Genomic DNA, 26,931 nt, shown 5'->3' with positions numbered 1-26,931 from the left:
ACATTGCTAAGTAAGGGGATTCCCCTTGTTCATCAACGGCGGCACAGCGTCTAGGAAGTTAAAAGACGTCGCCACTATCTAGTCCTTTAAGTATGCTGAGTTTTGCCTTGTCGTAATTTTTCTTTTTTACGTACCTACTGTGATTCTGGAGCGTTTTTGGACACAATTTGGCAAAAAGGGGTCAATGTCACGTTCACCCACAATCCTTTGCGCAACCGGTGCGCTGCACAAGCTACTAGTCACGTACTTCCGGTGTTGAGTCATGAGTTGCAAAATATAGTTTTGTAGAATTTATGCACGTACAAACCGGCCGTTTTACGTTCTTTATCGCGGTGTTTAGCTCAGCTATGGTATGCAAAACTGCTAAGGCGTTTCTGGTAAGTTTGTGCATTGCTGTAAATCCTATTAGCTATTCCGAAATTGAAGTGGGTGGCCGCAAGAACAGGTGGGAGGGGGAAGGTGCTTGTTCTCTCTAGAAGATTCTGGAAGATTCCTTAAAATTCAGAACGATTTTCCCTCGGGACGATTCTTTGACGGGACACGAGGTCATAACCACTTTCCCTCGGCAACATTCCGGTAGCCTGGAGTCCAGTCTTGTTAGCTTTTGCCCGCTTACAATGTCCGCTAGCCGCCAACAACCAGCCGACGGTGGGGGAGGACCGAAGCTAACAAGGCCGGACTCCAGGCTAAGATTCCGGACTTCTGACATGATTTTCCCTCATCAGATTCCCCGATGTCACTTCTTATCTTAGGGCCCTAGGGACAAACTTATTTGGCAAACCATGCATCCTATAGGGATAATTCAAAAGATATTACTACGGAGATATTTGCCCGCACTTTGGCTCGTTACAACTTACATAGGAATCATGAGACAAGGGGGCGTGTATTACTTGGCCGAGGCTGTTGACAGGATGTTTTGCCACTATTGACACGATGTTCTAGTCAATATGCTTTTTTGGTATCCTGTCAACAAGAATTTGTTTGGGTCTATTGACAGAATGCTTTGGACATTCAATACGTTTTTTCTTGGCTTGAATTCTTTTGTACTAACCTGTCAATATATAAGAATTTATTTGGCACTATTGACAGGATATTCCTGTTGATAAGAATATATACGGTATATTGACTACTGAAAATAATGTTTGAAAGAAGATTTAGCAGGTGTACTGTCTCACTACCAAGTGAGCCATAATATACAGTATTTCATTGAATGGATTAATTCTGATACTGGTGCATCCTGTCAATAACACATCTTTTGCACTATTGACAGGTTCAAAACATCCTGTCATTAGCCATGTCGATTTTAACAACTTGGTAGCCATTAGGATATTAAAATAAGTCCCATATGACATGAATCCATGTACATGCATCTGATAAGTGCAGTATCTGCATGTTGTAACCTATAATCATGTCTACCCATTCCATGTTCATTTCCCAGATTTCTGCATGTTTGTTGCATGCGTTTTGTTCCCCTGCACCCGTCCATGAAGCTTCACCCATACTTCAGCAACATTGTGACTTTAACAACTGGTGCTCCGCAGGTAATGTCTATTCTAAGGTCTATAACGTGTTACTAAAAGTTAGGTACGAATGTACTTTTTGTGTTGTAATGATATGGTTTCATTTGTCTGTGCTTGTGAAGTTCAGTTCATCCTCGGTAAGGTGACTCTAGACGTAACTTTCTCGTTTTGTTGTGTGAAAAATAATAACATAAGCTTGTAGGTTATTGTTCTTACCTGTTAAACTTATGTTTTTTCCAAAACAAAGCTACCTACTTTACTAAACAGAAACATTGGTATACCGAATTCTATTTATTTATTACATTATCAGCCCCCATCCCAAGAAACTGTACATGTACAGGTGCATGCAGCTTAGCATGAACACTTAACAGCTTTAATATTCTTAATGATCATGTTATGATTCATGTATTAATCTCCTTAATTTTGTATGTTCCCTCACAGTGGCCTACTAGTACTGTAGTCCACAAATGCCATGTTGTATGTCCTGCCGACCGTACCTACCAACTCCATCCACAGGACACTGTTTACAGGTACAGACAGCACAGTGTCTGTGTACCTTATAGTACTGGTTTATTGATTACTGACTATTCTTCTCTATTCTTTTATGCCCCCCTACAGGTGCATTCTGTGATCACCAAACATCGGGATGCCTGCCCTGCCCACCCCGGACCTACCAGGGCCCTGTCCAGTACAAAGTGGACAGGTGCATACAGCACAGCGTCTGTACAGTGTCACCGCTGAACCATGACGATGATGATGGGAGGACGGGAGGGGTCCACAGGGAGGGCAACAGGACTCATGTAAAATGGCTTTGTTATTAGAAAATCTGCCTGTCCACTGGAGATTACTATGCAAATATTCATCAATGATTGCAGTGGAAAATTAAATACATTTTGTTATTGAACTAGTCAGTGTTGAATATTATATTCATTACGAGTGATTGTTTTTTTATTAGAAAAGCTACCTGCCCACCATTATACAAATACTTCTCATTGATTGAAGTGGAAAATTTAGTCAGTGTCCATTGAGAGTGATAGAAACTGAACCATGCACGATGATCATTGCGTCACACAGATATTTTGTTGGTTAAACCCTTTTCAAACAGGCTATCATTACAGTACCACAGACATGTGTGAGCAATATTGATACTTACTAATCAATGATAAAATGAGGGTGTTTTGAAAGCTTAGGCTGTTCTGAATATTTGACAGAAGCAGTACTATAAATTCAGAAATGTTCGCAGTGGTTTTATGTTTATTTGTTTAAATTTTGCCGGTGTTTCTGTTGCACTACTATTTTTTCAAACACGAACTTAAAAACACAGCAAACATGCAATTTTGCTCCATACTGCAAAATTAAAACTGCGATTAATTTTGAGATTTGTACATTTGCTGCCCTTATTAGGACACGGTGTGCGAGTGTGAAGCTGGGAAGTACTGGAACGAGACGGAACGCGGATGTCGGGAGATCTCCAAGTGTCCAGCAGGGCAGGGCGTCTCCAACATAGGCAGGTTTTCTTATAACCACCAACCTGACTTTATTTCTCATGATTGTTAATCCATATGGCTGTATTACCAAAGCACAGACTTCTATATAGCCGGTACAACCGCCATTAGGCGTAACACACCAGCTCCGCAGGCACGCGGCGCTGTAGCAGCTCGTCATATTACACCGAACGGTCTGTTACACCTAGTCTTTGCATATCTGACTGCAACCGTTCTTTAAAGCTACTTAGTGAGGAAGCTCCTACAGTACTTGATGACAACGAGTTCCATTCTACTATGGTTCTCGGGAAATACAAATTTTTGAACACATCAATCCTTGGCTGATAACTCTGGTACTTAAAAGCATGACTAGATATTATGTTTTGGCCTAGATAGACAGAAACTGTGTAAGGACATGAGATAGTTACTAAAATTGAGTATTTTTGTTCACAGCGACGGCCATGTTCAACACCAAGTGCACGACGTGCACCCCTGGCACATTTTCAGACCAGTTGTCGGTAACACAAGTCTGCACACCCTGCACCGACTGCAGGGCGCAAAGGAGGACAACAGTTGAAGACTGCACACCGATGCAGGACGCCGTCTGTGGGGCCACTGTGATCACTCAGACACAGGCTGCTGATGTCGGTATGTTGGTGTTTGTTTGTTTGTTTGTTTGTTTGTTTGTATTGCATACCCCATAAAACGCCTCATGGTGTAACACGCAAGGTTTGCACTGAAGAACATTAGCTGCATATCCAGACAGATCCCTCACAATATGTCTGAGCTGGGCCAACCTTGGGATCAAACTTGGATCCATGGAATTTGATCCATATGGATAGGGAGACATGCTAGAAAATGGAAGAAGAGCAGCTAATCCAATCAAAGCAAAAGTTATTCAATTTTTTAAAAACTCTTATCTTTCATTTTTCAGATCCTTCAGATGAGACGTCACCACCCAAGGAAGGCTCTCCCACTTTGCCAACTGGAGATTATCAGGAATCAGACAAAGAGGACGCAGCACTGACAACGACAGACACCATCAGAGGAAAGTCCCCGAATGTACTTCCCCAGTCAGCAGGGATAGCAATAATCGTAGTTGCTGTATTTGCATTACTTCTCACAGCAGTAGCTGTCGCAGCTATTTGTGTCTGCAGGAAGAGAAGACAAAGAGCAGCAAGCAAAAGACCAGATCCTGAAGGTTTGTTTACTTGAATGTGTTGATCAAGGATTCATATCTTCACCAGAATTTTTTTCATCTATGAACAGAATTGAGGAAATACGAATTTCGACATTTTTAAGGCATAATGGCCTATTTAGGAACACACCAGTTTGAGAAATATCCTAAACCAGTACTCAGGAATTGTTTTTAAAGGATTGTAGAATTCTGTAGCATTGCGAGAGAGAGCTAACTCTCAAGTTGCTGATCATTTGTCAATGAGTTTTCCACTGAAGCTACTAATCAACACGTAGGGTTTACCACTGTGCAGACAATGTCATGGTCAAATTCTATTCTTACATACATGAAGGTACAAAGGTCATGCATGACAAGAAATTGGTTGCTTAAATGTCTTACATATAAATGACAGTAAGATGATAACAGAAAACACACCTGTATATTATGTAAAATATACAATTTACACAAGATAACAGTTTAACTCCAGCAACTAGATAGATTTTGGAAAAGATCAGATGTTTCGGACAGTATCTGCTGTCTTTCGTCAGTGACACAATTTGTTAAAAACTTGCGTCAATGATTGTTTCGTTGCATATGGTATTACCTTGATGTCTAACACAATGTACATCTGATTCATTTATTCCTCACAGGGGGATCACAGCAGCTGGAACAACTTATGGCTGCTCCAAGTAATGCAGAGGAGGAGGAGGAAGATGAGGAGGATGGGGAGGAGAGGGGAGATGGGGAGGGTGGGGGTGAGTTGAGCAGTCTCCATCTCTTGTCACTAATCAGCTAACTGACTTGTTGTGCACATCATGAAGTGAAAAACAAAACTTGGCCTGTTGCATTGCAATTTCCCATAGGAAAGGGTTATCATTTCAAGGATTATTATTTCAAGGGTACATTTGTTTATTGTTTATTGTTTATTGTTTCTTCGCATATGTACAATACAATATAAAAACAAAGAGAAATAGAGTAAAGAATACATGCAGGAGAGGCCAGAAGCCTATACGGCTTTTCGGGGGCCTCCCCCAAACTACAAATTTTTACAAAATCATATATCATCGAGACTAAGAAAAACTAACGAAACAAGAAATTGGAATTTTAACATAAATCAATGAAACAAATGAAAAGAAGAGGAACTACAAAGTAAATTTTGAGTTGTAAACATAATAAGTATTATAATGAATAACAATTTATAAAGAAATAGGTCAAAATTATACAAAAATAACAATCATATGAATTATTTTGTCATCGGATACCAAAGGAAAAGTGAAAAACAAGGAAAACAAACAAATCAGGAGAAAGTAATACTTGGATGTTCTATGATATCTATCTTTAAAAGTTTTTTGAAACTAGGTAAAGACGAGCAGGACTGTAGAATTTGGCTGAGATTGTTCCATACGGTGGGGCCTCTAAACAATATTGTATGTTGTTTTTGAGTAGTTTTTGTCATAATTGATCTTAAAAGATTATGTTGTCTCGTATAGTGGTGATGGATATCTGAGTTGAAATTTAAAAGACCTTTGTATTGTTCAGGTAGGGAAGAGCTATTATGGACAATTTTATGGACAAATAAGGCAATTTGAAATTTATTAATGTCAAATACAGTCATAACATTTAAATCACGAAACAGAGCTGCTGTATGTGCTGTGAATGACGCATTGGCTGCTATTCGTACAAAGCGCTTTTGAAGGAGGTAAACAGGATTGATGGATGTTGTGTACGTACTACCCCAAATTATGTTGCAATAAGTTAGATAAGGGTAAATCAAACTGTAATAAAGAACCATAAATATGTTTCGTGACAGCAAAGATTTGACTTTTCTAATGATGCCTATGTTTTTGGAAATTTTTTTGCAAACAAAATCAATTTGGTTCTTCCATGAAAGTTTCTCGTCTATAATTACGCCTAAAAAACGGGTGTGACTTACTTGATTGATAGCATTGTCATTGATATAGATCCTAGCCTTTTCTTTATCGTATTTCTTGTTCCTTCCTACAAAGATAATAAAATTAGTTTTTTTTACGTTAAGGGACAATTTATTTGCCTTGAACCATTGATTTATCTTATACAATTCATTATTCATAGATGTTACTAACGTGTCAAAATTTTTGTGGGACATAAATAAGTTTGTATCATCTGCAAATAACAGAGCAAATAATTTATTTGATACTGATGCCAAGTCGTTAACATAAATTAAAAACAAGAGGGGACCAAGAATGGATCCTTGTGGTACGCCACATGTTAAGACATTTTGGGAGGAAATATTATTTCTATTAGAGACGAACTGTTTTCTGTTAGTTAAGTAGTCTTTTAGCCAACGAAGGGCAGAGTCGGTAAATCCATAGGTGAATAGTTTGTTGAGAAGTATGTTGTGATCTACTGTATCGAATGCTTTGGAAAGGTCAAGAAATATTCCTATCGTGTATTCGTTATTTTCTAAGGATGTGGTGATTTTGTCAACAAGTTGCAAGAGTGCCATATATGTCGAGTATTTTTTTCGAAACCCATATTGATGCGCATATAATATATGATTGATTTCAAGGTGATTCACAATCCGTTTATAAACTAATTTTTCCAAGATTTTTGAGAAGGCCGGTAAGATTGATATTGGACGATAATTGGTGAAAACACACGGATCTCCGGCTTTGTACAATCATATTTCACATCATATATGCTGTATAAGGCAGTGCCCATCTACGTTTCCTTAGCCCTTGGGCCACATAGTTGTGCAAGCACAGCACTCCAGCAGGGGGCTAGTCCACTGGTAGTAATAACTTTATTGCACGACAGTTGTACACAGTACAAAACATACAACTCTTAAACATAATACAAAGTAGAAGTGTAGAAAAAAACTTAACATCCTAATTACTAATACAATACAATAAGGGCTAGCATTCGATTTTTGATATAGTGTTATAATCGAGTGGGACTATTCATTAGTTTGGGTACTTTTTCAAATGACAAAGCAGTCGTTTAGATATTTACCTATTTTTGCATTGTGGGGGTTGTTGCATTTAGATATATACTCAGAAGTCTGTAGCATCGGGACTCTGTGATGTGTGTTCAACTGCCATACTTTGAATATGATGCTGAGTGCTTGAAGCAGTATGTACCATTTTTTGGTCCAATGCCCAATACTTCTATAAGAACTGCAAGATTCATGTTAGCCGTTACTTCTGCGAGTCATGTCAGGTTGAAAAGTTCAACCTTCCTTTTTACTTGTTTCAGAAACCCTCCCAAAACCAGCTGTTGCAGGTTAGTTTCAATTTCTGTGCCTATAATTATAAAGTAAAAATTTTTATTAGTAACTTCAGTCTTAAGTTGTGCAAAATGTTTGTCAGTGCAGTGTGGTGCTAATATTTGAACTGTATGTAATTCAGCTGAACATAGTACCAACAATCAAAATCATACTGATTACACTATCTGTAATTTTCTATTCTGAATTTGAACATCGGGAATATTGTAGTCTTTTTCTATGAACAGCTAAGATGCCATACTGATAATTCTTTTCGTCATTTTTTTACAGCTGCTCAACAACCAATTCAGGACACGAACGACCCTAAAGGGAACGAGCGAGATCTCTCTCTAAGTAGGTTCTTGTGTTCCTTTGTTTACTGTAGAAAGCTATCATTTCAAACTAAACAGATGCTTTAGGAAAATCCTTACTAGTATTATCAGAAATTCAAGCACTGACCTGAAATGTTGTCTTGGCCCAGGTTAATGTTATTAAGTTACAGTTACATCCTTTTCATGAGCACACGTGTTATGTACAATGCAGTACGATCTTCAAACTACTAGTTATATAGAACCTCCTTGGAGGCTGTTTCTAATCCACCTACATGTAACTCAATGGTCCGAGCTGAGGGCTTGAATCAACAATAACTGCTGTAATCTAAGTCCTGACCTTTTACGAATATTTAGGGTGGTCCCTTTAGTTAACTGAGTAACCTTTGGTTTGATTTGAAGTATTCATTTGGCTGGCTTAAAAAAAATACAGCCAAAAAAAGTACAGGCTGGGCTACCCAAATAGCCGAAGGCTATTACGAAAGGTTAGCCCTGAACAATATGACTAATCTGTATTGCTCGGCAATTATACATGGCACAATGTATGGCAAAATGACAAAACAATTACAGTCAAACCTGCCCAAGGCGACCACCCGGCGGACCGGGCAAAAACGGTCGCGATGGACAGGTGGTCGCCATGAAGAGGATTCCACTCACATGTTTCCAGGTCGAGGTTTTCAAATACAGTACGTAAATGGATGGAAATTATGTGAATTTAGACAGCATGACCCCCACCAGGTTCAATTCTCATTGACAGAAAGATCCTACAAAAATTTTATTTTCCGTTATCGTTGTAATAATTGTATACCGCTACATCGTGTACAAATTTTCGTCATAATTTTGACTACAAAACAATGGTTGCCTCGATAATCTCGCAGCGCCCTCCCGCATTCACACGTTACACACACGCACATCATCGAAGTTTTAAGGCCTAAGACAAATCCCGAGATAACACCTGCTGGCCCCAGCCTTTTTTGGGGCGCCGACCGCTGGATAAAAGGGGCAAAAGGTTTTCGATCTGACAACTAAAGATGAAAACGGAACGGTGTGATTTCGTCGCGCCACTAAGCTCTGTGCGACCGCATGGAAAGGTAAGTCAGTGCAGCAGAACGCACAGCGTCCAATAAAGGTTTGTGAGATTCATGGAAATAAAAAGAAAAAAAGAATATCAATTTTCATCAATAACTAGAGTATTCACAAATGTTCATACACAAAAGCATCGTGTTTCAGAAAGGTCAGCGGTACGTCAAATCAAGGAGGTTAAATATACAAGGAGAAAGGACACAATTTGCCTTCTTTCAGGAGAGTGCGTTTCAACAACTTCGCGTCAAGGTGCTAATTACCCCCAATTTGCATCACCCGCGCTGGCTTGGGTCTTTGTTCACAGTCTGTTTTCACAAGATGACCCTCCCAGGAGAGGACGATTTTGAGTGGAGTGACTTTGAAATCCAGCGATTTTTAGGACAATTTTAGCGAAATAGGGCACGAAGAAGCGTGTAGCGATAGCGACAATCCGACAGAGCAGGCAAATACAAACCCCGTTGCCGCCAGCGGTCAAATACGTGTGCAGTATACGGGTAAACATACAAGAACGCAGGGCGGATAGACATATAGACATGGTTAGGTCAAGTCAAGGTTGTCTATAAGATCGAATAAATAAGTATAAGTAAAACTGGAAAGCGTGGCGATTATCTTTATTTAACCACATTGGTTTGATTCAATGTTTGTACACATTCCGGGGTGACATAACAATCATAATGCCGTGTATAACTCCTTGCTGTGGCTAATACTTTGCTCCAAACCATGCTTATGACTACAAATGAAATCCACAGAGGCCAGACTTACACAAAAATAATGCAAAAGTCTTGCGAAGAGTCGAAGAAAACTTGACGGAGTCGAACAACAAAAAATATTACAATAGAACAACAAAGTTATGAACTATCCTAGAAAACCTTCGGTTTTGGTGGGGAAACTGTTATAATATTTTTATAAAGGCATCTAACACAGAATATTCTTCATATTTTTGAGCCAAAACATTCCATGCACAGCTACAAAAAAGCCTGTAAACACACCCATCTTCGTCGCACAGCGATGAACCAGATATCAAAATGGCCGCCTAAGTCCACTCTCGGCAATAATGCCGTCTGCGCAAGTCACATTCGCTTCCCAAATAAGGTAATCCTCGGAAACTGCTGGCTTCTTGCTAGTCGCTCGGGCCAGCATCGGAGGGCTTGACGTCACGATCGGGCTCATTAGCATAGAATTTGAATGGTTTTGCCGCCAATGCCTGAGGGGCACTTGCCAGCACAAAGGAGCGCCGCCGGAGGGCGGAAACAATAGATAGCCCCGGGGTTTGGCGGGTCAGTACAATAGCGCACAGCGGGGTGTTAATCCCGTCCGTTCTCCTTGTATATTTAACCTCCTTGGTCAAATCCGAGCCGCGCCAAATCCAAGATGGCGTCGGGACCAAGGAACAACATTTCTCGCCCAATGTTTTGCCCGCCGCGAAGTCATTTTTCGGTGGAATTTAGTAAGACACAGTGACATTTTTGTTGAAAATTCAAAAATAGATAGTAATTTCTGTGAAATCTGACTTTTTGACGCCATGCACTACGTATTCGTTTTGAAAATTGAGTTTAAACCGACCGGAGTTCACGGTAAACTATAAGATTACGATAGGCACAACAACATCACAAACATTTGTCTTTTTACAATTTTTATAGGGGGAACGTTTTATCAAAACACTTCATGGAGGAATCTATGCTATAACATTGCTATTCCATATATTTTTGTCCTTATTTTTGTCCTTCAAAGTCTTGAAAACATTTCCGTGAAATCCGACAGCAAAATGATCCGATGTCACCGCACGCTTGAAAATTAGGCGGCCGCCATGGGCAGGAATTGTGCTCTGTGCGGTCCCAATTCGTGGCGGTCGCGGTCGCGTTGGACAGGTGGTCGCCTTGGGCAGGCAGCTTAATGCTTGTGCCTATGGGGAAAATTTTCGGGACCGAGAAAAAGCGGTCGCCATGGCCAGGTGGTCGCGTTGAAAAGGTGGTCGCCTAGGCAGGTTTGACTGTAATACAATAAACCTCTGATAATCTATGTACTTTCCAGAGGAAACCAACGATGGCCTGGAAGAAATCCCAGATGGGGCGGAAGGGGCGACATCTGTCAAAGGTAACTGGCTGGTTTTAAGTTCTTCTTGTACTTTTTCTCTCCGTACAATAGAGAAAGTTTTTTGTTACATCTTGAGTGCATGATTATCGTCTAACCTATGAAAGCAGGTTGACAGGACACTTTATTTTAATTTATGTATATCTGGCTTGATTGCATGAGATGCATTAACAAGGATTTTTCAGCCAATTTTTTTTCATTATGTTGTTAATCTACTTCAAATTCTAACCAGCCCTCTTGTTGTTGTTCCAGATGCCCGAGCTCCGACCCAGGACACCGACGACCCAAAGGGGAATGAGCGAGACCTGCACACAAGTAAAAACTCTCATATAGTCATAAGCCTATGTGTTACGTCTTGACTCCGACTTAGACTTAGGGCAACTAAATTCTATTTTTACATTTTGTCTGTTAAAAAAAAAATGTCAATTTGCTTTTCAGTCAAGTTCAATCTTAAACCACTTGTGAGGCAATACTTGCACCTCTTCTTCTGTTATAAAATTATGTACTAAGAATTGCAATTATATTCCCATGGAATGTTTGTCAATAAGTAGGTGACAGAAAACTACAGGAATGGGAATTAGAGCCAGGCTTTAAGTTTTCATAGTCAGGGGAACCAATGTGAATTTATTATTAATTATTGTAGCTTTGTATTGTAACTACATAGCCATAAACCTTTCCTCCGATTTTCAATGTTTACAGAGGATGTAACTTATGGCCTGGAGGAGCTGACTTCAGATGGTGACATCACGGTGATGACTTCTCCGATAGGTGAGATTGTGTGCTATTTACATATCAGATTACACCATCAATCATTTGTGACATGTTTTTAGCATTAAGGCACGTTTTTGATGTATGATCAACATGTGAATTGGGGAGGGACTTTGGAGAAGACTCCGTAGCACTAACTCCCTTAGAGAGTCTAAGGATGATTATCAACTTAACGATGATGTTGTGCTATAGTTATATATCAAAGTGTGGCAAGTTTTAAAAATTCTAAGAAACTAATCTATCCTCTGGAAGGAGAGGGATGGGCTCTGCCTTCCAATACAGCATCCTTAACACAGTGGATAACAACCCACTCCCGTTAAAGGCACCCAGAGCATTTTATGAGGCTTGAAAACTGGAAATATTCTAGTTGCTGTAATCTTTATGAAATTGACATTTGATGCCTCTGTTTACCATATTTGCGTGCGGATTTCTTATCAAAAGTGCTCAAAAGCGGCACAAAAATAAGCTACATGGTGATATTTTAGTTTTATGCGCCTAGTGTAAATAGACCGATAGCATAGCACCGCCCACCTCCGTCAAAACGTAGAAATGCAAAATCAAAACATAAAAATGCAAATATTTGACGGACATGCAGTCACTCTCTCATTGGTCGAACCGCTAATTGTGATGGACAGTCAGGATCAGTCTATTAGGGCTTGGATTTTCTTTCAGTTCTCACCACACAGCGACATCGTATCTTTGCTCCTTTAATGTCGAAATGTAATGGTATAGCGTTATTGAAACTTACTATGTGTAGGAATGACTAGAAATTTGAGTTTTTTAATTCAAGTTTCAAGCCTCATAAAATGCTCTGGATGCATTTAAGGCTTCATAAAGGCTATGGGACTACGCTTATCTTTTTTCATGTATCTGAAACCTGTCAAAATTCTACAATTCTAATATTCTGTTTTGAACCTACAGGTGAAGAAGAGGAAGAGGACTTATACAAGGAGACGTCAGTATAGCGCCCTCTGTCTTCCTGCGTCTGTATAGCACCCTCTGTCTTCCTGCAGTGGGGCAATGAACAGGGAGGAAGAAAGGGGGGTAGGCAGCGGAAAAGACGTGAGGATAATATCAGATAATGGGCAGGCCTGACATTAAGAACACTAAGAAGGACAGAAAACCAAGAAGGGTGGAGAAAACTGGCCACCAGACCTTCTGTGGTGCTCCAATGGTCACTGAAAGTCAAACCGTTAGCTTAGGGATAGATGGGATCAGATGATGAACAAAGAGCAACAACAAACAGCGTAATGATTATTCTAACAAAGAACAAAAAACAAAACATAATTGTTGTTACTTATGGACTATTTGGACTGTTTTGAATTTTTTAGCAAAAGGTTTCTTGGGCAATAGTTACATTTGTATTGTGCTTATCCTGGTATCTGTCAAAGAGCATGTTGCAAAAATTGTTTTTGAACAGGTGGCAAACAGGGCAGCTACAAACAGGAAATAGAGAAGGATACCAGGCTAGTAGTTTTCTCTTATACATTACAGTAACAACTACACAGCCCTGGAGAACTCATCTCAGCCCAATGTTGTTGGGTTTTTTTTTGGGGGGGGGGGGGTCCCCAGGCCAATGTTAACCCTCTCCCTGTTGAAGTAGCAGTATCCTTTTTTAGATAATTTTTGTATTATTTGGCAGCAAGGTTAATGTGTGGTCTTTCGTGCAAATGGGTTGGGAGTGCAGGGATGGCACTCAAACTTTGCAACTCTACTCTGTTCAGAGAAGATTTTCCATCCATTAGATAGTAAAGTTTAACTTTTGAGAAAAGTGTGAAATTAGCTACTTCCTCTTGTAAGTTACAAGATACCTGCAGTCTGCAAACCTGGTTTGTTTTGCCACAGGGCGGTAATACTGGCTATATAGATACGGATGCGGAAAGTGAACAGAATGAGAAGAGATAAAAAAACTCAAACATGAACGGATTACACGAACTTATCTAAAAGTCACAACAGCGTGTCCTATTTTAGTTAAAGTTTTTAAACTGGTACGTGGAGAGCAAAGCAAGCAATAGCAAGATGTATTTTCTATAGGTCTGTGTCTCATAAACAATGTCATGTAAGATTCCAGGCCTCATTAATGATTCATGACAAATTACACTCTCTTCAAAGTCTGCCACTATCTTAGAAATTTGGCCCATTGTCCAGTAAAAGCAGCCTTGACAGATGTAAAGCACCTTCGCTTTTTCACTCTTCCAAAAAACACATGCTTCTTAAAGCTCCGTAGCCTGGCTGCCAGCCTATTACTACCAGCCAGAGTTCCTACACTCACTACCCTTTTTTTAGGGTAGTGAGTGTAGGAGCCCTGGAAGTAATAGGATGGCAGCCAGGCTAAAAACTCCAGCCCACTCTCCAAACAATTGTAACCTGGTCCCAGTAAACTCACTGGCCAGATGGGTTGGATGTAGAATTTCCATATTAGTCAACTTTGAAGAAACTGTCTTGAGATTCTATACTAAGAGCTAAACTTGATTTCATGTCTTGTAATTGTCAGTCCTGAGGGGAATGGGCATATTTATTTATTGTATCATAGAAGGAGGATATGAAATATCATACTGAATTTAGGAAATCTAAATCTTGATTAGTGAGGCTCAACCCAACATATCTTTGAAGTCTTTGAGTCGTTGCCAAAGTGTGGAATTACATATCTGAAATGTATTTCCAAGCCTCCTACTTATTTAACAACAAATGAGCCTTTCTGTTCCTCCTGGGTTGACATTAAGTGCCTAATCTGCTTTTTTGTTGAATGTTTTATTCTCACAAGTGCTCGCAAGTGCAATAGGATTCTAGTATAGAAATTGATGCAACTTTGCTTTGGCATTCTTGTTGCAAAATGCTGCTTCTGCCATTGCTGCAGTGTTAAATCATGTTTCTGCATTAATCATGAGCCTCCTTTGCAAACCATGCCAGGCATTTTTAACTACTGACAGTTTTCTGATAGTTAGCAGGCTCTGAATGCATGCTGAGGTCTGATTTTTGTCCAGAAACCTTTATGCAATCGGAACTTGGCTTATAGTCAGAATCCTGTACATCATTTAAGAAGAAAAGCTTGATGGGGTCTACAATGGAGGCAAGATAATGGTGGTGTATGATAAATTCTATTGGCAAATATGATCATGTGAGTTGTACACTTGAAGATTGTACATATGTACATTTGTATATACGTGCTTTGATAATGCAGGAACTGCTATCTTTTTGTTTATGAGTCGCAGTGTTTTGTTGAAGAATGCCATATCCAATGTACCTGTGCAAAGTAAACACTCGCCATGAATTAAGTCTGTTAAGTATAAAATGAAGTCTATAACAGGTTTTCATTCTCAGAATTAATAAAGCCTATAATAATTTGGGAACCTGAAACTTCAACTACGTGAGACATGGATTTCAGACAGGTATGGTTAGCAGTCAATAGGATACTTGAAGCTTTTATACTTTTGTAGATAAGTCTTGAATGTACCAGGAACCAACTTGGAACTTAATGTGTATGCCATTGCTATACAACATGGGATTCTATGTATTAGTATATCTTATTATGGGAGTTGGTCTGTTCTTTGATGTCTTCATGTCTTCATATATATATGTACATACATACATATAAACATACATATATATATTTACATATAAAATAAACTTTCTCAGTTGCGTGTAAATCTTGAAATATTAATGCTGGTTTTATGTTCGCACTTTTAGCTTTGACCGCTCCCCATCGAAAGCATCACACCGCAATTATAGCTCACGGAAGAGCTATTCTTCCACTGGTCGTGACAGAGAAGACAGACGATAAGTACAGTATTTACAGGTTCATTGTACCGGGGAAATTCCGCTAGATCTTTTCGACAAGCATAGTGAACAGTTGACCACGGCTTAACGTCCCACTATGAAAAGTTACGTGTGCACAAGGTTTTCCGCCATCTTGCTCATTAGTGTACCACGTGACTGGGCTGACTCTGTCCCAGGGCACCCCAGACTTCTAGTACTTCCAGATGCGCAAAAGATCTTGGGAACGAGGGATTCTGTATACGCATGCGCACTGGTGTCATTTACAGAGAGAGGCGTGCAGGCTTCAAAACGGTGAAAACCGCGTCTTTCTTCGACAAATTATCGGTGAGTTATGACTTTTTGAATTTGCGACTTGGTCTCGGGGGATAAGTTAAGACTTTAATGATGTCCTGGAGTAATTAGGCTGTAGTTTTCTTAATTATTTTTTCTGGAATTAGCGTATTTTTCTGGTGTATGCTGAGATGTTGTGGAGCCATTTTAAAATGGTGTCATTCAACGACGCGACCGTATTTTTAACGACACGAAGGATATGCATGGGTATGTCGACACAAAATCTATGTATTGGTCTCGTTCCCATCGATTCTATTGTATGGTTTAATACAGATTTAGTATAGACACAACATGCTAGGATGTTCAGGATTTGAAAAATAGTTCTGCTGGAGAAGGTTTGAGTGTGTTCAGGCTGAATTAAATTATGCAAAGGCTAGCAGCCGCCCCCCTCCCCCTCCCAACACACAGGTCAGTTCTGATCTCATTGGACATTGTAATTTTGCTTTTTAAAAGCCTATGAAAAATGTAGCCTATACTATTATCATGGTTTCTAAACAAATGTATTGTATCAGTATGTATGTTTTATTTATCTATTTATTTCTAATTCTAAATCTTAAAGTAGTCCCTTTATGTTTTATGTGATAGTGTCAATATTGACAGTGTTATATGCTGTTCACATGCACAGATGGAGGAGCACAGACAGTACCTTAAGACTGTTTGCAGGGTGTGCAACAGCAGGCTGAAAAAAGGATGGAGTGCTAAAGTGCTCACATTTGACGAGGTTATCCGTCAGTCATACGGTGTGGATGTGAGGCAGGACTCCAAGGAGTTACATCCAGAGTTTCTGTGCAACAAATGCCGTTTGAAGCTGCAGCGATTAAAAGAGAAACCAAAGGCAGAGACGGGCATGGCCATCTTCCAGCCACACATGACCGATGGTAACTGTCACTGCAAAAGAAGAAAGGGCCGCCCTGCCACATCCAACGTCTCAGGTACAACATCACCGGCTACAACATCACCGGCTACAACATCACCGGCTACAACATCACCGGCTACAACATCACAGGCTACAACATCACCGGCTACAACATCACAGGCTACAACATCACAGGCTACAACATCACCGGCTACAACATCACCGGCTACAACATCACAGGCTACAACATCACAGGCTACAACATCACCGGCTACAACATCACCGGCTACAACATCACCGGCTACAACATCACAGGCTACAACATCACCGGCTACAACATCACAGGCTACAACATCACCGGCTACAACATCACCGGCTACAACATCACAGGCTACAACATCACCGGCTACAACATCACAGGCTTCAACATCACAGGCTTCAACATCACAGGCTACAACATCACAGGCTACAACATCACAGGCTACAACATCACAGGCTTCAACATCACAGGCTACAACATCACAGGCTACAACATCACAGGCTACAACATCACAGGCTACAACATCACAGGCTACAACATCACAGGCATCAGGTCAGAACTTGGCATATAAACGAAAACTGTTTGACGAGTCATCAGAGGTCGAAAGTGGAGCTGCCACTGAGTTTGACAGTATGGAAGTAAGTAGATTTGATGATGAGGCTGTAGCTTCTACCTTTATTTGTGTTGTATGCCGAGGAGTGCCATGTAAAAGCCCTGTGATTGTCAGTACTTGCCGGCACATCTATTGTGGTAGTTGTATTGAGTTTTGGCTCAAAAAGGCTGGTGTCTGTCCATCGTGTCGTGGTGCAATGACCCTTGATGATGTCATACCACTGACTGGCCATTTACTTAATGTGTATGATACACTTAAGGTAAGATGTAAATATTCTGCTAATGGTTGTGAAGCAATTGAACCTCTTGAACGTATTGACCAACATGAACATGTATGTGTAAAGATAAGGGTAACGCCTGAAAGTTTAAGACGCAAGCGCTTATGTAAAGCACGGCTTTATGATGTTACTAGGCACCATGTCAAGCAAAAGAGATTAAAACCCTTGATCGAACACATTGATGAATATTGCCAAGAAAACTATGAGGACAAAGAAGATGTGCTGTTTTTCTTGTTGAGAAGTCATTTGTATGATAAAGGAAATAGACCTATGTCGGCTCAGATAGATGCCTTATGGCATGGGGAGGATTCGCCAGGTATGACACCAGAAGAGTGTTTAGGAATGAGGTTAGATCTGCTCATGACAAAAAATCAATATATCCGTGAATATAACATCTTGAAAGAAAAGGGTCTCTCCACATTGTGTCCGCCTAAGCAACTTGATGCAATAGAAAAAACCTTAATGCCTGGTATGGCGAGGTATTCTATTGAGGGTACAGACTACTCTGAAAACTACTTTCATTCACCTGTTAAGATGACGGGAGATCTAGATGTGCCAAGTGGAGAGTCTTTAGAACCTGAAAGTGTAACTGGTGACTTTCATGAACATGTACCTGATTTTCCTTGCCCCAACACTAAAGGTGTGAGATTTCCGTATGCACATGCAGTTGCAAAGACTCTAGAAGAATTGGATGATGAGATTGTTAACGGAATAACAAAGCTTGGTCGTGATCCTAATGATCCCACTTTAGTAATTCATACAATCTGTAAGGATGGGGCGGACGGATTGGGGGATGTGTCCATACACAAAGAGAAAGCAGACCATTTATTGCCCGACAAGGCTCTTAGATTCTCCTTCTGTGTCCTTAAATGTTCAATCATGCATAATAATTCAGAGGTTACCATATATGAAGACCCAAATCCCAATTCCGTCCGCTCTAACCGTCCTATCCTGGAGTGTATAGGTGATGAGAATGATGAGGGCACTGTTGCTATATGTGTGGGACCAATTGAATCACAACGCCTGCTTATGAAAGACAAAGTAATGAGAGTTCACATGAGTGATGGCACACAACGTGCCCACTATTTGACATTTTTCAACAGTATGATAGATGAGAAGTGGGACAGAGCACACGGAGGTCTTGCAGGGGCTGGCTCAAAGTACTTATGCACATTGTGCGAGGCAGTGCGAGAAGAAGCCCTGGAGAAAGCAGGGTCCTATGAAATAACAAGAACGCTAAAGAAGGTTGAAGTAACAGCAAGTAAGATAAAGTATGAGTCTCAAGAGAAAGACACATTTGGTGTAAAGGGATTCCCACTGCTGACCACAGAGCCATGGGAGCGGGGTATTGACGCCACCCATGCGGACATAAACCTGGGCAACTTCTTTAAATCCCTTATTGTAAGGGAAATGGCTCAAGTATATAGCTGGGCTAAGACAGCAGGTGTGAAAAAACAAATTGCTGATGCAGAGTCTAAACTCGATAAACATTTAAAAGAATCTCTGGGCTTAAATCCAACTTTAATGATGGCTGGCAACTATGCCAGGGAGATGTTCAAAACTGAACATGCTGAAAAGTTGGTGGCCCTTGTCGAAAAGCCTGAAAGGAGAAGTGCGCTGACAGAAGTTTTGGCCAAGTTTCGCCCCCTCAGAAAGGTTTATCGTGCAAACTGGCCTCTTAAAGACAGGCCAGATGAGGTGGGCCAGTATAAGGCCAGGGCAGTAGAAATGGCTGATGCCATTAAAACCCACTTTCCTTATGTCTCGAAGTCGTGTACTAACTATCTACACAAGGTGATCGAACATGTGCAGGAGCTGATTGAGCATCCATCTGGTTTGGGGTCTGTAGGGGCCCTGTCTAGCGAAGGCAACGAGGCAGGGAATAAACTCTTCCGTCAGCTTCGGGTGGGTCATGCCAGGAAGGGCAATACTTACAATGGCCTAAGAGATGTGCTTTGGGCTCACTGGCTCTACACATCCAAGACGTTAAGAGATAAGGCAGCCGTGACAGAAAGATCACTATGTTGTGGACGTTGTGGGAGGCTAGGGCATAACGCCAGAACATGTACGTTGTCTGAGTCCTCAGAGTCAGATGAAAACGCTTCGTAATGCTTTAGTTGGCAGCATATGCATGCTTGAAATGTGAATAAAACTTTACTGAATCAGTTTAATTCCTCAATATTTCTATGTACGTTATGCCCTACCCTCCCACAACAACCACAACACGGTGATCTTTCTGTCATGCATAACCATATGATAAGTTTATTGCAAGTTCTTTCCCGTAGGCTAATTGCAAGTACATAAAACATGGAAGGACGGACAGACAATTGGTAACAATATAGCATGTGACTATTCTAGTTCAAATACTAACACTAAATTCTATCTTATTTGGGTTTGACTTCTTTCATAACGAAAGTGACTCAGAGTCAGATGAAAAAATTTTGTATTGCTTTAATTGAAAGCTTTTTCCCTGCCTCGTTGCCTCCCCTAGGACCCCAAATGCATGTTTGAAATGTCAGATGACAACTTTTTGTAATGCTTTAATTTAAAGCTTAGCAGCATATGCATGTTTGAAATGTCAGATGACAACTTTTTGTAATGCTTTAATTTAAAGCTTAGCAGCATATTCATGTTTGAAATGTCACATGACAACTTTTTGTAATGCTTTAATTTAAAGCTTAGCAGCATATGCATGTTTGAAATGTCAGATGACAACTTTTTGTAATGCTTGAAAGCTTAGCAGCATACGCATGTTTGAAATGACAGATGAAAACTTTTTGTAATGCTTTAATGAAAAGCTTGGCAGCATATGCATGTTTGAAATGTAAATAAAACTTTACATACTGAATACCACAACGTCTATGTCATGTTGATATATTAGTTACATATAGTCTATTCTGTACTACATGTAGTTATCAACTGTGCATTTAGATGGAGAAATTTTCCAAATAAGTTATGTGAAGTAAGAGAGGCATAGCTCAACATCTTTACCAGTCAGACTGAAGTGAATCTCCGTTCATACATGTACACGTATGTACAGTAAAGCACAACAAATTTGTAACAATAAAACAAATCAAGATAGAAAAACAGTACATATTTTAGATGTTTACAGATTGCTACAACAGTTCACTGATTTACATGTCCCTCCAATCAGGACTACAGTACTATCATTTAATCTTTGGCACGTATGGCCTGCACTGGCCATTTTACTTGGTGCATGGTGCACAACAGCCTTCCTTGTTCGTAGGTCCAAGATGTACATATTACTACTTGACTCTGGGCGATGAAGACCAGACTTGTCATGACGGTACCCACCATAGACAACAAAACGATCATCACAGAGAGCAGAGGCAGAGGCACTCGACACATACGAGTCAGGCACCCCTTCCATGTGAGCCTCTGTCAGGGTATACTGGCCATCATAGATCTTAAGGCAAACTACATCTGAGATTGACAGTCTCTCTGATGGGCAGTGACCACTATAGGTAATACCACCTACAATCACAATGGTGGATGACGCAGGTATCCATGTGGAAGAGTGGTATGCCCTCGGAACTAACGGTGGTAGAGGCAACTTCTGCCAGCACAGTGTTGGCATGTCCAGCGAATAAAAATAACCATCTCGGCAGCTCTGTGCGCATGTGCCGAATCTCTTGTGCCTGCTGGACAGCTCCAGCCCTCCAAACAGTATGGCTTGTGTGCTGCTGATGGCCACCAGGATGTGCCCAGTTCTGGAGGAAGGGACACTGTCTTGTTTCTCCCCAGGAAGGATGCAGACCTTAGCTGTGGTAGTCTTTGGTGTCATGGTCAGGTCAACCTGCAAACATCAGTATACAGATTATTACACTAGATTCAATATTTGGTTTCAATGTAAGGTACCAGTGATATTTTTGTTATGTTGATTATTTCTGATCTTATTGCAGTGACTTTAAAATTATTTAGTAGTTAATGGTATTCAGGACACACTGAGGACCCCTTGAGAACAGGTTTATTTTGAGTCGGGTCATAATGATGATGGTGTATCAGCTCAATAAATAGGAAGAGAAAGTGTAAATTTATGCTATAAGATGAACAGAAGATAAGCACCTTAATCAGGTCATTTGAACAGCACCACCTTCCCTTGTCCAAGCCGCCCCAGAGAACGACTTGTCTGATGGCCTTTCCAGGTTTGGGTGGCAAGGGGGGGCCCCAGACCGCTGTGCTGCCACATGGCAGGTGGGGCATGGCTTTCACCTCCTAGTTCATTATAACAGAAATATGTCATCAATCATCAGACACTTCTTAACATTATCCATAAAAGCAACATTGTCATTTTAGTTGAATTATTTCACAAGCTATATTATATACATCATCCAGTTAAAATTATGGACATTTTGCAATATATAAATCATTACCTACCTTCATCTTTGTCAAGTTAATCCCCTCCTCTCCGACGTCAAATGTTAATGTTGACATAGCTCCATTGCCAAAAACAAAACACAAAAATCGCTTGACAGAAGGGGCAGGATCAAGAACCGGAAAACTGTCGCACACTACAGAAAGCTCTGAACCTAGAGTAATGTCTGAGGACTTCTTGCCGCTACTCTGAGAGCTTCCAGGTATGATAAGGGGTGTAAAAACCGGGTCCGAGGACATGTTTCGGCCCCGGCCGCGCGCGGCCATGTGCTTATGTTATGATCTCGCCGTGACATTCTCGCGTGAATATGCGTGAGAAGTCGGAAATTTCCCATGAAACATTGCGCGAATTGGGAAAATCCAAGATGGCGACCAGGCACCGCTGGGAATAGCGTAAGTTTCATAGTGCGTCCCGTCCCAAGGACTACAAACCTTTCCTGTAGCGTGTATGTCGGGTGAGCGACACAGCCGGGATTGGAACTCGTGGCTTCTAGTTCCAGGCTACCAATTATATGCAGGACACAGGCTTGCTAAATGATACTGTTTCCTAGCAAAAGTTCACGTACTTAAATGTGCTCGAAAACAACAAGACAGCCCTAGTGGTCTTACTATTCACACTCTTGAACTCTTTTGCCTCGTAGTTTATTGATTTAAAATAAGAGAGCCTAAAACTGGATGTCAAAGTTAACGATGACACCACAACTGAACAAATTGCTGTTTATTTATGTGACTTCTGGACTGGACCATTTCATTTAATTTCTTAAGCATCCTCCCTTTTTTCTCAAAAGAGGAAATATGGTCGGTGAGGTGAAATGTCAGACACAGGTTTATATCTGGCCTTTCGTCCGTACCATAGAATACGCTGCAGTACCATCATAAATCACTAGTCGGCGCTTCTGTACCGCCCGAAGTTACTGACATAAATATCACCCAATAACAACATGCAGTGTTCACTCCTTCAAAATGTGAAACCTATCTATAGTTTCTCCCCGACAAAAATCACTTTAAAAAAACGCTGACCTGTCATTTTTTCATCGGAAATATTTATGCCTAGTTGCTACTAGCTTCTGTCGTAACTTCGGTACCAAGTTTGGCTATGGACGTCCCTCGGATTGGACGTTAAATGGGGGTTTGTGGAGGGCCACAACAGTAGCACGTTAAAGAACCCACCACACTTCCCGGTGTGGGTGGTGCAAAACCTACAGTCCTATGACTGCACATGGGGCAATTGGCGTATTGAGGTCACCTGAGTTAGGGCACGGAATTTTCTGTCCACTGCATAGAAAACGTTTTGGGTGGAGATCTTTACGGAATCTAGTCTGGTTGACACTTGGAAATTCATGCTCGAAATCATCAACTAGAATCGTTTGAAAGTGGAACCAGCCCAGCAGCGAGCATTTCAAATTGAGGATTTCTGCAGGCTCCGCGCCTTGGACCATCTATTTAATTCCAACAACAGGATTAGAAACAATATTTGACTGATACACCTCGCAATGCTCATAACGTTTACACTATGGTAAAGATATTTGCTGTTGAGCAACGCTTCGAATGTGTAACGTTAAAAAGAATATGTTCGGATGCACCAGATAGTTTTTTAATCGATGGCAAGATGGTAAATACGGTCGAACAACAGTGAAACTGTGTAACGTTACATGTGGATCCGCCCCTTTTTGCGCCATGTGAGTGCGAATCAGCGAAGCACAGTGATGCCGCCCAAAGTACCAAATTTGCAGAAGAAGGGATTCTACACATAAAAAACGTAAAGCACTTTCTCCTTGACTGTTTCATAAGAAACAGACAACCTACCGAACAATCACTTCGATTTTAAGACCAACGCGGCTCTGATGGTTAAACAATATTTTCATGAAATCTATTTTCATAGCAATATTGACTGTAGAAAATCCCATGTAGATATGTTTCCTTGAAACTTGGCTGAAGCGGGCCAATGTGAACTTTTTGCGTCCACCGACTTGTCAGTGGCAACCACTCCTCCTCACCAACCCCTTTTCTTCAGTACCATGAGCGGTTGCTGATTCCAGGTTCCTCTCTACATTCACTAGTCATTAAAAGACTAACATATTAAAACTAGACTTTAGACTGAGGAAAACCAACAAAGTATATTCATTGGTTATGAAAATACAAAAAACTTTCTCTTAGACCATATAAAATGGGTCATATGAAATTGTTCGTCCGAGAGGTTACAAAACCATGCATATTCAAATAGTTGTCTTGCGTTGTCTTAAGGACACGCCTACGCCCTTCGGCAGCACACTCCGCAATGCAGTACCCAACATTTTCTACCCTGTGCATGGAAAATATTTTGTGGTGATCCTTTTTTTACTTTCTAACGTTGATAGTGAAATCCAAACTGCCCGGCGGAATTCAAATCACAACGTCCCCAAAGCATATGTGCTGACGAAACATACAGGTTATCGAAGTTACTAGTGTCGACTCGGGGAAAAAGTCCTTAGTCACTTAAATGGCTCGAGTCGACTAGAAAAACGCGTACACGTGTATATCTAGCTACTGTACCGGTGAAAACCCAGCCATTGTATAACGTGAAAACCCAGCTATCGTATAAAGTGAAAACCCAGCTATTGTATAACGAGAAACCCAAACGTGAGCAGACAACTACTTTCATCAGTTGGAATTGGGTCACAAATGTCATGTCAAAATCTCATACTTGAGGATACGCCAGGATCCGAGGCCATTTCGTGCAGTGTCACTCACTCACTCACTCACTCACTCACTCACTCACTCACTCACTCACTCACTCACTCACTCACTCACTCACTCACTCGTTTACTCACTTAAGCCAGCTTAGTCAGCTGCAGCATAACGTTCAGTAAAGCTTCTCCACTGCTTCTTCCGACATAAAGTATCAAATAAGATGGCCGCTGCTGGCTGAACGACACTAGGAATGAATCGTGGTTGTTAAGTGGGGCAAGGCTTCTCTCGTTGGGCTGCAAAAAAAGTGGTTTTGATGATGCACAATTGGACGGGACTGTTTCGCTCGTACAATGGGGTTTGTGGCTGGAGGTGGTTAACTATGTGGGTTTTGGGTAAAGGCGAAGTTTGACTGTATGTTTGGGTCCTCTCAGACTGGAAACAAAACATCAATGAACAGATGTTCAGCCATAGACATTTGTCCTTCAGGCATAGACGACATTTGTCAAACTTTCATTGTCCGAACTGACAGGCAAGATTGATGGAAAGCCCTTTAAGGGTATATCTTTCAGATTCCTTTTTAATGTTGAGGAAGAAATACCATGGGCTTGAAGGGTCGATCCTTGTTTGCTCTTCGTGAGCAGTGGACTGTTGCACACCCGAGTTGCGCCCTTTATCAGAAGCAAAGTTATGAACACACCTGACAAGACATAATATGCATTTTAATATCTTTCTTTTATTTCATGTTATAACGTTGTGTCGCTGTTTAAAACCAACATTCTTTAATGGAGGTACCAGCCGGCAAAGTTGTAGACATTCCACCCTGCCAGTTTTCGGATCAGCAATTTCAATTGACCCATTTTTTTGGACTGAGAGATTGATATATGAAGATCACAGTTTGTATCAGAAAAAAGTGTTTCTAATCCTGTTGTTGGAATCAAATAAATGCTATGTTTCTCGAAGTGTAAGTCTATAAAACAACTTAGATAAACAGATGTTTACACATAGACAACATTTGACGACCTTTTTTTTGGTTAACCGAAAAACATTTTCTACCCACCTGGCAGAAAATGTTGCGTACTGCATTGTGGAATGTGCTGCCGAGGGGAGTAGGCGTGTCCTTAAGACAACGCAAGACAACTATATGAATATTCATGAGTTTGAAACCTCTCCGATCGGCAATTTGACATGACCCATTTCCAAATGGACGAAGAGAAACAGTTTTTAGTCTTACGGTGATTTTGGCTAGATTTCTTGGTTTTGTATCAACCAATGAATGTAAACCTTAAATGTAATGCATTTAGTTTCATCAGTCTTAAGTCTAGAGAAAAACTGCCATGAATATACAGAAACAACATGTAGCGACCTTTCATTGTCCTGCCTGTCTCGTCGAATGAACTGACGAGTGAAAGTGAAAGTGTTGCCCTGACTACTCCTCGTGTGAAAGTGAAAGTGTTGCCCTAACTGCTCCTCGTGTGAAAGTGAAAGTGTTGCCCTGACTGCTCCTCGTGTGAAAGTAAAAGTGTTGCCCCTGATATACCGATTCTGCAGGTGGAAATCACACCTGTTCAGAAACGCAATTGCTTGCTAATTCGTCACGTAATTTAGTCTTTTCATTACCACTATATGTACTCACTCTACATTTTGGAAAGAAAGAATTGTACGAACTTTTAAGCACGATTGATTGAAAAACATTCTACTGTATCTATTTCCAGCTCCGTTCATTATAAAGCAGAGCAGCCTTGGGGATCGAGGGGTCGCCCTCATTTTTCTCATTTGTTCTCCGTGTGCAGTGGACTGGACTGTTGCATACCCGAATTGTACCTTTTATGAGAAGCAAAATTATCAACACACCTGACAAGACATCAATATTTCAGCATCTTTTTGTTCATGTTGTAAAGTTGAACAGAAAATCATCCCGGGTGTAGCACCCCAAAACAAAGGTCATATCAACGCGGCGAAAGAGAGTGTTTACAACCACTACCTGAAGAAAAATCGGTATTCACTATGTTATTGTTTTTGTTTGAGCCGTTTTGGGGTGAGCCGATCTTTCTTCTCTGCTAGGGATTGACTTACGAAGAGCTTCACAATTACGGTGCTAAGTCACAAGGGTCTACCATTCAAGTGACCCCAATACGATAACTGAGGCTCGAAGAGTCGATTATAATTTGTTCTTCGTGTGCAGTGGACTGTTGCACCCGAATTGTACCTTTCATGAAAAGCAAAAGTTGTGAACCACCACCGATATCGAAAATACGATAGACGTCAACAGCAACTAAAAAT

General features: G+C 40.7%; 1 protein-coding gene and 2 long non-coding RNA genes across 3 annotated transcripts; 2 read left to right on the top strand and 1 right to left on the bottom strand.

Annotated features, from left to right (window-relative positions):
* The first annotated feature begins 258 nt into the window (after nt 1-258).
* Nucleotides 259-15,267, top strand: LOC136443764 (tumor necrosis factor receptor superfamily member 1B-like). Its single transcript, XM_066441126.1, has 13 exons — nt 259-377; nt 1,439-1,541; nt 2,139-2,320; nt 2,925-3,027; nt 3,458-3,652; nt 3,939-4,205; nt 4,832-4,936; nt 7,389-7,442; nt 7,714-7,776; nt 10,866-10,928; nt 11,178-11,240; nt 11,625-11,693; nt 12,615-15,267. Exons 1-13 carry the CDS (start codon nt 294-296, stop codon nt 12,656-12,658), a joined length of 1,395 nt encoding a protein of 464 aa, XP_066297223.1. The 5' UTR covers nt 259-293; the 3' UTR covers nt 12,659-15,267.
* A 299-nt stretch (nt 15,268-15,566) lies between these two features.
* On the top strand, nt 15,567-20,434 carry LOC136443314 (uncharacterized). Its single transcript, XR_010757126.1, has 2 exons — nt 15,567-15,794; nt 16,426-20,434. It is a non-coding gene; the product is annotated as an uncharacterized lncRNA (long non-coding RNA).
* LOC136443315 (uncharacterized) lies at nt 20,358-22,384 on the bottom strand. Its single transcript, XR_010757127.1, has 2 exons — nt 21,673-22,384; nt 20,358-21,403 (listed from the first exon to the last, which is right to left on the bottom strand). It is a non-coding gene; the product is annotated as an uncharacterized lncRNA (long non-coding RNA).
* Nucleotides 22,385-26,931: the final 4,547 nt, after the last annotated feature.

This window comes from Branchiostoma lanceolatum, chromosome 10 (assembly GCF_035083965.1).
Source record: "Branchiostoma lanceolatum isolate klBraLanc5 chromosome 10, klBraLanc5.hap2, whole genome shotgun sequence".
Lineage (NCBI taxonomy): Eukaryota > Metazoa > Chordata > Leptocardii > Amphioxiformes > Branchiostomatidae > Branchiostoma > Branchiostoma lanceolatum.
This window is presented reverse-complemented; position numbering and strand designations above follow the sequence as displayed.